Source organism: Paramisgurnus dabryanus, chromosome 3, assembly GCF_030506205.2.
Source record: "Paramisgurnus dabryanus chromosome 3, PD_genome_1.1, whole genome shotgun sequence".
Classification (NCBI taxonomy): domain Eukaryota; kingdom Metazoa; phylum Chordata; class Actinopteri; order Cypriniformes; family Cobitidae; genus Paramisgurnus; species Paramisgurnus dabryanus.
In genome coordinates this window covers 48,281,092-48,291,928 of record NC_133339.1, presented here as the reverse complement: position 1 = coordinate 48,291,928, position 10,837 = coordinate 48,281,092, and the positions used below count along the sequence as shown (strand labels likewise).

Here is a 10,837-nt window from a genome sequence, read left to right as displayed (position 1 = left end):
ATGAGCCCCATTCACTTCCATACTATTTTTACTATGGAGGTAAATGGAGCTCATAATTGCTTTTGGTTACAAACAGTGGTGGCTGGTGACTTCTTTTTCTGAGGGCGCACGATGCGAAGTTCGTCACAACATGTATGTAGCCCGTCATGTAGGTGGTACGTAATTTCAAAATATGTGTTCTGGGTTTTGAGAGATCGTATGTGCATCACGTGTCCTGCCAAAATAAGTGCCTGCTGCAGACGCGTCAAAGGGTTTATGATAAAAGAGACGCTCGCGTTTGCCAGATACTCCCATAATCTCATGCGTAAGCAGAGTTTAATGTTAAGGGAGTGTCTTTTGGAACATGAGCGTCTCTTTTATCATAAACGGTTTTGATGCGTGTGCAGCAGGCACTTATTTTGACAAAACACGTGATGCACACATGATCTCTAAACACGCAGGACACATATTATGGAAAAGGGAACCACACACATGATACTCCGAACACTTATTTTGAATTCGCGCCCCTCGGATGAGGAGTCACGAGCTGCCACTGGTTACAAACATTCCTCAAAATATCTTCCTTCGTGTTTATCAAAACAGAGACATTTATACAGGTTTGAAACAACATGAGAGTGAGTAAATGATGACAGAATTTTCATATTTGGGTGAACGATCCCTTTATTGTTATTTCACTAGTTCGGCTGCGCATTCAGGTAAACGAACTTGGCTTGCTGTCTTTGAAGGGAGCTCTGTAACTGAGCTCTGAACCTTCAGAGAGAGCGAACCTGAGGCTGGGGCTCGAGCCCCAAGTTCAATCCCCTGCAACCGAACTGCAAAGAGGAAGAAAGAGAGAGTGAAGGAGGAGATGGGGAGTAGGAGGGATGCCGGAAAAAAATTGCAGCTGGATGGATAGGCATGAAGGCTGCCTATACGCCCATTATGATAATGATTGACAGGCCTGAATGTTTAGGCTCCTCCTGAACCTACGTTTAGAACTACATTTAACCCATTTAATCCCACTGATCACAATTGTGACCACAATTTATCCTTGCATATATTTAACCCTTACTAAGTTGTGTATATTTGTGATTACTATACGAGGGCTATATAAGTCAGGACCTCTGGTGTGGTTGAGTTTATGTTTCAGAATCCGCACAACGGCCGGTGTGGGCTGATATGACATTGGTAATCGTATGAGTGAGTTCAATGTAAACATGAGTAAATAGAATGATAAAATGTTTATCCAAATTCCAAAATTACATCAATTAGATTCAAAATTACGTACAGCACTGTTTATATCTTTTTGGAGTCAGATATGAAGTTGCTTAACGTTAAAACGTCATTGGTAAGTGCCGGAAAAGACAGAACGCGTGACGATCCTTCTGCCATGACGTTTGGTTACTGTCGTTGGGCCAAACCGATGGATATATATGTTATTTTTCCCCTTACAACACTGATGATCCAGAGCCTACAATTTGTAACATAGCAGTGGTCCCTAGGATAGAGAAAGATGCAATAGAAAGTGACTGTGATAGCGATGCATTTGACATGGATTTTACTGGTGACTCAGCTCACACACCATCAAGAATTTTAAATTCTACTGCAGAACTGATTGGATCTGATAATTTTGAGGAAACTGAACCTGAATGTGAGGACCAACCAAAACTCACAATTCAAACAAGAAATCTTTCCAAAAAAAAAAATGCCCTCTTCAGATGATACTACTGCTACCATACCACCATTGGCAGAAAACATCCCTGAACCTGCTTGCAGTGACCAAAATTAAAACCGAAATTATAGTCCCAATAATCCACAGGCTTTTCCAAATGCTCTTTCGCAAACTTTAATCGAGCCTCAACATGCTTTTTGTTCAATGGAGTCTTGCATGGTGAGCGTGCATAGATGCCATGGTGGTTCAGTGCATTGCTTATAGTTTTCTTTGAAACAACAGTGTCTGCTGATGCAAGGTATTCCTGAAGTTCTGCCCGAATGATTCTTGGCTCTTGAAGAACTCTCCTGATTATTCTTTGGACTCCTTGGACAGGGATCTTATGTGGAGCACCTGATTGTGGCCGGTTTATGGTGAAGTGATGCTCTTTCCATTTCCGGATAATGGCCCGAACAGTGCTCACACATTCAGTAATCTGGAAATGCTCCTATAACCATTCCCATCAAAATGCTTTTTCAACGATATAATTACAATGATCTTGAGAGAGTTCTTTGCTTTTACTGCTTTTATGTGTTCAATACTTATTCCCTGTGTCATTTCACTTTATTTATTTATTATGACTCAACTTGTATACTTAAATGTTCTGATTTCTTTGTATGAATTCAATATTTGGCTTGGTGGCTACATCTGGTGAAAATTTTGTGTCAATAGCCCACTTAGAAATCCCCTTACTGATAAAAATGCTGTGGTGTATTTATTTATGTATTTATATACACCATAGACTTAGACTTCCTGTGTTCTACCACCGGTCACAATTGTGACCAGAGATAAAACAAATTTTTTCATGGTCTTTTCAAATATTTTTTTAAATTATTGACATTGTTTGTAAGTAAAACAATCAAATTCATATATTTCATCTTTGGTAAAAATTTGGGATTAAATGGGTTAATATTGTTTATGTTTGTTCTTTGTGCTTTAACTAATGTTAACAATTACAAGGTTGGATTTAAATAAATGTATTAATAAAAGCTGATATTAACATAAACTTTGATTAATAAATGCTGTAGATGCTTACTGTTAGTTGGTTTGCTAGACATTCCATTGAATTTGTGCCATTTGAATGTTGTAACTCATCCAACTTAAAGTTATTTTTATCACTAAATCTATTAACACTCATGTAACTAGTTAATTTTAAACATGTTTTCTTAATGGAGGATGCAGACATATTGGTAACAGGACTGAGTGTTTAGCATAGATTAGTAAAATACATGAAATATATCTGCACTGAATATAGCAAGAAGACACTGAGCAAATTCTAATGATTTAACAAAAATATGTATTTTAAAATAAACAGATAACATCAAAGAAATTATATAGGTGACAGGACTGAACGTTAAGATATATAAAAATATACAGAAAAGAAAATGAGAAAAATAACTTTTGATCTTCACATGGCCTTCGGAAGATCTAGAGGATCTCCCTCTTGAAAATGTGGCTTGTGGAATATTCCTAGATTTTCAGAGGGGGTAACATGTTGAGTTACAGGACTGAGTGAAATCCTGGGGACATGACTAAAATGTGCATCTTATCTAAAATATTATGAATTTAATGGTAAAAAAAACATTTAGAACAAAAATGGGATATGGACCCACACAAAAATGCAAAAAAATAAATATATCTGAATGCTTTACTTTAATACGTAAAGGTAAAAAATATAGAGATAGAAATATTTTCAGGGTTCTATGTAGTTCTTTATTAATGTTTTAAATTATTTATAGTTTAAATTAGGTTTTGCAGGACACTTTGCTTAATAACATGTATTTTAGAGTTACTTTTCCTGGGATTTGCTGGTATGGCCCAAATAATTGCAACAAATACAACCGTATTGTAAAATGTTACCCTTCTTTTCACAAGACACATTAGCCATACTACTAATATTACTAAAAACAATTTCCTCTTGAATTGTGATTTCTGCATAGAAAAATTACTGAATTGCTGACAACTATATTACAATGACACCATTTTAAGCAATTGCACATTAACACAATATTGCCGCAATTAGAAAGAGGATGAATACAGCTGTAGAAACTAAGCTGTGACATTATGCAAAAACAGACAGCAAGGCACATAGATGATGAGGAATCCATCCCATATTATCCTCATCTCTTCAGGCTACGGCTGTGGTCGTCATTGGGTGGCATAAGGATGAGCATCAGGTGAACCGAAGCCGGGTCTGTCGGTCTCAGGTCAGGAACTCGATGACAAGGAGATTAATCATGTATTAAAAAGGAACGTATCAGTAAATATTCATAATACTTATCTCCAGGATCAGCGATGTCATCGGTGGTCTTGGGTATCAGGGTTTGAGTAAGTACAGGACCATTTACTTGCTCTAAACTCCTCAGGTTTAGTCAGATGACACTGAGGAGCTTAGACCAAGTCAAGGGGCCTGAACAAAACACACAACAGAAGAGTTTAGAAGCCTTCGGGTGTTTTAAAAACGTACCTCCAATTGCTCTCACTTGTAACAAGAATGTCTTCTGTTATCTTCTAAACCAATAAAAAGATCTGATGAGAGACCAGCAGTCAACTGTGGACGACTTTCATCTCAGTAAGGTCTGATGAACAGACAGCTGTGGGTTTAAACCAGACTCAACGAGGAACTAGACGGGCAGATCACTTCCCACTTGTGGCCTCAGGAAACAATACACCTTGTTTCTGCTCTTCGTACGAAAGGGGAAATAATTCAAGCGCGTGTATGTGTATAAAGAGTCAACTGTTTCAGCAGGTGCACATTTTAGGAAACTGCATCACATACAGGAAGGAGTTTAATCTCATAAAGAGTTGCTCAACATTAGCAAAACTCTCGTTTTGTCTGTCTTATTGTTTCAATGGTTTAAACTTCAGACTGTCTGTAGTAAATGTAGAATATGAGGAATATGTCTCATAATTCATAACATAATAACAAATCAAAGTATGGACACTGGCTAGAATAGACACCGCATTCAATTTAATTAAAGTAAAACTCAGTATATGAGACATTAAAGTACCTAAAAGATCTTCTAAAAAAGGCCCTCCTGACCTTTGACCCATTTTAATTGCTATGCTCAACCTGGAGATGTCTGTACAATCCATGCAACCCAGAAATAATGCTGAACTAAAGCATATGTCAGTTATTTATCCTTAACAATGTACAAATGGTATAAGCAGCTTGCAGCTACAGGAAACATCTGGTGGGGATCTTGCTACTAAATGAGGATCTATAAGTTAAATCAGTAATTACTTTTTACAACTGCTCTGTGAATGTTTACTCACTGTCTATCTGTTACATTTACACACTAAGGGCCTGTGAACGTAATGAATGTTTTAGGAACTAGTTTACATCCCGTTAGGCCCTATGCTTTTGTTATACAATCAAACACATTTCCCTTTGCTTTATTGTTCTTTACTACAGTCAGGGTGTAATGCACTGAATTTATAACGCAAAAAGCTTTAGGTTTGAGTTCACTCACCACAAGGGGGCGATGTATGACAGCTCCTGTAATGTAAACTTACAAATTTGTCTAATCTCTAAGCATAAATCTCTTTGGTTTTTAAACGTATGCATAACAAAAGTGTCTTAAAATACTGTCTGATCTAGATGCACATGCAAAGTCTGACTGTCAGAAAAAAATGTACAAAAAGGTAAAATACTGTCTCTGGGGTGGTACCCTAAGGTTCTGTTTTGTACCTTTACAGGTATACAAAACATAATATGAGATTGTACCTTTTGGGTACATTACTGTAAGGATCTATTGTGTAAATTTAAAGATAAAGTTACAATTTTCACTGGGTTAAAATTGTTTTTTTAGGTACATAGTAGTTCCGTAGGGTATAATACTGTACCCGAAAGATACAACATTTCTGTCACGGTTAGTCTGTGTCATGTTTTGTTTTGTTTCTGTTCCGATAGTCGTCACATGACATTCATTGATTAATTACCTGATTCATCCCACCTGTTTTTCATCTAGTCTGTGTGTATTTATACCTCTGTTTGTGTAATACTCACTGCCGGATTATTGTCATTACTTCCATGTTGTTCCTGTGTTACTTACCTACCCGTTGTTTTACGTTTATTAGTAAATGTTACCTTGTCTCGTGAACTCCGCAATTGTGTCCTGCTTCCTGTACCCAGTCATGACACATTTCAATATGTTGTACAAAACTGACAATTAAACTTAAGGTGCTTTATGCAACCGGGCCAAGGTGCTTTATGCAACAGGCCCTGTATTGTCTATTTTGTTAATAAGGGCCTATAGCGTTTGAAAGGAATATGTTTTTTTTTGCGATTTATTTCCAGTTATTTTATAGTTTTGATCCATTCTGTGATAATAATGAATAATAAATATAAGTGGGTGTGTGTATAATTTGATAAAATGCAAGTCAAATCTACAAAAAGAATCATAAATCACCTTTTTTGTGTGAGTCAATGCTTTATTTATGAAAGACGAATTGCCAAATCATTTAACATAATTGCTGTCAGAATGCCTTTGATGTTCCATTTGTTGTTTATTGTTGTTGATCAAGGTACACTCTTAGAACGAATGTGTTAAAAATTCACCCATCTCTGTTTTATTATTGAAACAACACATTTTGTGTTACTTTTAATACAACATGTGTTATATTTTAACACAAAATCAACACAAAATGACACATAATATGTTAAAAGCTTACCACACAATGATGTGTACAAAATTAACACATCCTTTCTAAGAGTGTAGAAAAAAACAAACAAATCAGTGCAACACATTATATTTTTTGGCATAGTGAACAGTTGCAATCACAGATGCATATGATCACAAGTAAACAATGAACACAATCGCTATAACACTTGGAGTGATTTGTAAAGCAATGAATGTGTCATATAGTTATAATTTTTTTTATCTTTGTCTTCATTCTGTATAAACATTAATGCTTAAGTTTTACAATATTCAAGTGCCACGATAGGATGTTAAGATACACACACATGATTAAATATTGCCAAAGCTCTTTACACAGATCACAAAACTGAACTTTTGGAGCTCAAAACATTCAACAGATTCTTTCCACATCAAAAACTCAAGTGTCTCTCAATCATTTTCCCTTTTGTCAGTAATCAGTCTGTTTGTCTCCGGAGACAAAGATGATACTGATTTCAAAGCGGGATAATAAGCAGTTGCTACGTAACAACATCGTTCTGCGGCTTCAAAGATCCATCCTCATCGTCTTTTGTCCGTTGAGACGTGACTTGACTCGAGCTATCCTCTGCTGGCTGTTTCTCACCAATTTTAGGAGACTGAGCAGCTGTTGGTCTTGTTCATAGGAGGTCGTACACCTACCTCCTTGGGAAAGGTCTCTCTGCGGCGGCGCAGTGCTGGGCTCAGGCGGCTCGGGAGGTTGGCTTGCTGAAGCAGCTCTTTGAAAACCTCCATCACGTTTTCATTTTCTTTGGCCGAGGCCTCCAGAAAGCAGTTGTGCCAGTCCAGCTCCACCGTGGCCAGGACTTCATCTGCAGACACCCTTCGTTCCTGCACACGGTCGTTCTTGTTGCCCACCACCACGATGGGTGTGAGCTTGTCCTCCTTGACCTCCAGGATTTCCTCACGCAGGCTCTTGACAGTTTCCAGCGATTCAGGGTCGTCCACTGAGTAGACCAAGGCGAAAGCCTCTCCGTTTTGGATGGAGAGCTTACGCATGGCTGGGAAGGAATAGCTGCCGCTCGTGTCCATAATGTGAATGGTCACTTTGACTCCAGCCACCTCGTACTCTTTGCTGTGGAGCTCTTCGACTGTACGCCGATGTTTGGGCTCAAAGCTGTCTTGAAGGAATCGTCTTATCAAGGCTGTTTTTCCCACACCTGCAGCACCCATGAAGACCAAACGCACTTCTGTTTTTTCCTTTACTTCCAGAGACATGCTTCCCAATCCCAGTTGCCTGTTTTTGCAGTATAAACCCAGAAACTCTATGTGGAGGACCTTTTGGATTGGTTGTTCCTCTGCAGCTTCCTACAAACCTCTAAATATACTGGAGCTCTTGTACTGATGGATAATATAAAAATGTTGAATGTCAAGCTGGCGCAGCTGCATCTGTGTGTTGTATGTTCTTGTGCCCTATTTATGGAATTTCTCAATTGCAGCGACTCCATCTCCTCTTCGTCCCTCAGCCAATCATGTTGCAGCAGCTACTCCAATGGTTAACCCATTGACCAATGACAGTGTATCATTCAGAAAATACACAAGCTCTTACAAGAGAGGTGATGGAGTGCATATCTCTCAGTTGGGCTTTGCACCTCAGTTTAACCACTTCCAGTATATATACAAGGTGTTTGGATTTTATATCCCAAAAGTTTTATTTTTTATTGATTCTCTGTAGCAGAATACACTATTTTTGCACATCTTTGCACATATGTGTCACGTTTGCATGAACCACATTTCATCTCACTGCTGATCTGACTCCTGTAATATACTCATAAAGTAGGTGCAGGTTTTAATGCAGAAACATTAGCTTTATATATGAGATAATTCAATAGCAATTGCAAATATATTTCTCAGATTAAGGGCCAAATTGGGTTCCAAATTTGACTAATTGGTATACATGAAATGATCAGTCCTTAAGTCAGGAGCGATGTTATGAGCTTTGTTGAGACCATAAGATAAGGGAATTTATGATATTTTTGCCATTTTCTTAACTATGTCAAGTAAATGTGTCTTTACCATCACATCATCGAATATATGTAAAAAATAAAACTTAAATGATAAATAAGTGCTTGTATAACATTTTGTGGTTTCACATGGAATCTAATTTATCTTGAACTTAAAGAGATTTTTACTTGCAAGATGAATTAGTCATTTACGTATCTAAATTTCTGATTCATCAATCTACCCTGGCTTGGAATATAAGCTTATTATGTTGGCTTGAGAAAGCCAACATACTGTTGTTGCACTTAAACTTATTATTAGTGGTGCTTGCATTTATGCAAAGCATCACTATTACTATCTTGCATACTTATTATTATTAGTGGTGCTTGCATTTATGCAAAGCATCACTATTATTATTGCTCAAAGATATTATTAGTGGTGCTTGCATTTATGCAAGGCATCACTATTATTATTGCTCATACTTATTATTTATTTATTTATTATTCTTATATCTGGACACTTTTTCGGCGCGTAACTCGTCCCGCACGGTTTGTCGTAGACCAATGAAACAGTGCTCAAAACGACCGGCTAATTGAGGACACGTCTGCTATGACTTTTATAAGCGATCGGGTGCAAGGTTTTCGAAAGGGGGGCGAAAAACCACCCAAAAAATCCCATTGACTTAACATTACGCCCAACTTTGATGGGTCATAGCTCCGCTCAAGGATTTTGTAGAAACATGTGGGTTACAACATTTGAAGAGGGTGGTAGACTCTGTAAGAACATGGATCACAATGGGGTGTAAGTTGTACCCCTGGGGTGTAAGCGACACCCGAAAATTCCCATTGACTTATAATGGGGCAGGAAACATGCCCATATAAGGGAATAAAACAGTTCCAGATGAGATATCTTTGCTTTACAGTGTCGTAGAGATAAGTGGGTGGGCTCATTTTACTCGGGCATCCAATCAGTCTCTTAGGATCATCCCAGAGCTATTAAGCCACGCCCCTAGCAACAATTTTGGGCACCCTAGCAACATCTCCCATAGACTGCCATTATAAAATGCCCAGATGGATATCTTTGCGCCACAGTGTCATAGAGACATGGGGGTGGGCTCATTTTACTCAGACATCCAATCAGTCTCTCAGGATCCTTACATAGGTATTAAGCCACGCCCCTAGCAACCACTTTTGAGCACCCTAGCAACATAAAATTCAAACAGTTATATCTCGGCATCCGAACATCGTAGAGACACGGGAGTTGGACCGTTTGACTCGTGACTCAGAGTGTAATCATTATGGGATGCCAATTTTTTCCCTAGCAACCAAATACAGTACCCTAGCAACAGAGTAAACAAAGCCTTATATCTCCGCATCAGAACATCGTAGAAACACGGGGGTTGGACCGTTTGACTCGTGACTCAGAGTGTAATCATTATGGGATGCCAATTTTTTCCCTAGCAACCAAATACAGTACCCTAGCAACAGAGTAAACAAAGCCTTATATCTCCGCATCAGAACATCGTAGAGACACGGGGGTTGGATTGTTTGACTAGTGACTCACAGTGTAATCATTATGGGATGCCAATTTTTTCCCTAGCAACCAAATACAGTACCCTAGCAACAGAGTAAACAAAGCCTTATATCTCGGCATCAGAACATCGTAGAGACACGGGGGTTGGACCGTTTGACTCGTGACTCGGAGTGTAATCATTATGGGATGCCAATTTTTTCCCTAGCAACCAAATACAGTACCCTAGCAACAGAGTAAACAAAGCCTTATATCTCCGCATCAGAACATCGTAGAAACACAGGGGTTGGACCGTTTGACTCGTGACTCAGAGTGTAATCATTATGGGATGCCAATTTTTTCCCTAGCAACCAAATACAGTACCCTAGCAACAGAGTAAACAAAGCCTTATATCTCGGCATCAGAACATCGTAGAGACACGGGGGTTGGACCGTTTGACTCGTGACTCAGAGTGTAATCATTATGGGATGCCTATTTTTTCCCTAGCAACCAAATACAGTACCCTAGCAACAGAGTAAACAAAGCCTTATATCTCCGCATCAGAACATCGTAGAAACACGGGGGTTGGACCGTTGGACTCGTGACTCGGAGTGTAATCATTATGGGATGCCAATTTTTTCCCTAGCAACCAAATACAGTACCCTAGCAACAGAGTAAACAAAGCCTTATATCTCCGCATCAGAACATCGTAGAGACACGGGGGTTGGATTGTTTGACTAGTGACTCGGAGTGTAATCACTTGTGGATGCCATTTTTTTCCTTAGCAACCAAATACAGTACCCTAGCAACAGAGTAAACAAAGCCTTATATCTCTGCATCAGAACATCGTAGAGACACGGGGGTTGGACCGTTTGACTCATGACTCGGAGGGTAATCACTAGTGGATGCCATTTTTTCCCTAGCAACCAAATACAGTACCCTAGCAACAGAGTAAACAAACCCTTATATCTCCGCATCAGAACATCGTAGAGACACGGGGTTTGGACCGTTTGACTTGTGA

The 10,837-nt window shown here is 38.7% G+C and overlaps 1 protein-coding gene across 1 annotated transcript; it reads right to left on the bottom strand.

Annotated features, from left to right (window-relative positions):
- Positions 1 to 6,119: 6,119 nt before the first annotated feature.
- On the bottom strand, positions 6,120 to 7,997 carry rasd4 (rasd family member 4). The gene has a single exon (XM_065275409.2). The coding sequence runs from the start codon at positions 7,582 to 7,584 to the stop codon at positions 6,958 to 6,960; it is 627 nt and encodes a 208-aa protein (XP_065131481.2). The 5' UTR covers positions 7,585 to 7,997; the 3' UTR covers positions 6,120 to 6,957.
- Between the last annotated feature and the right edge of the window lie 2,840 nt (positions 7,998 to 10,837).

Coding starts and splice junctions, on each gene's coding strand:
- rasd4 (XM_065275409.2), bottom strand. CDS start 7,584: ATGTCTCTGGAAGTAAAGGAAAAAACAGAAGTGCGTTTGGTCTTCATG.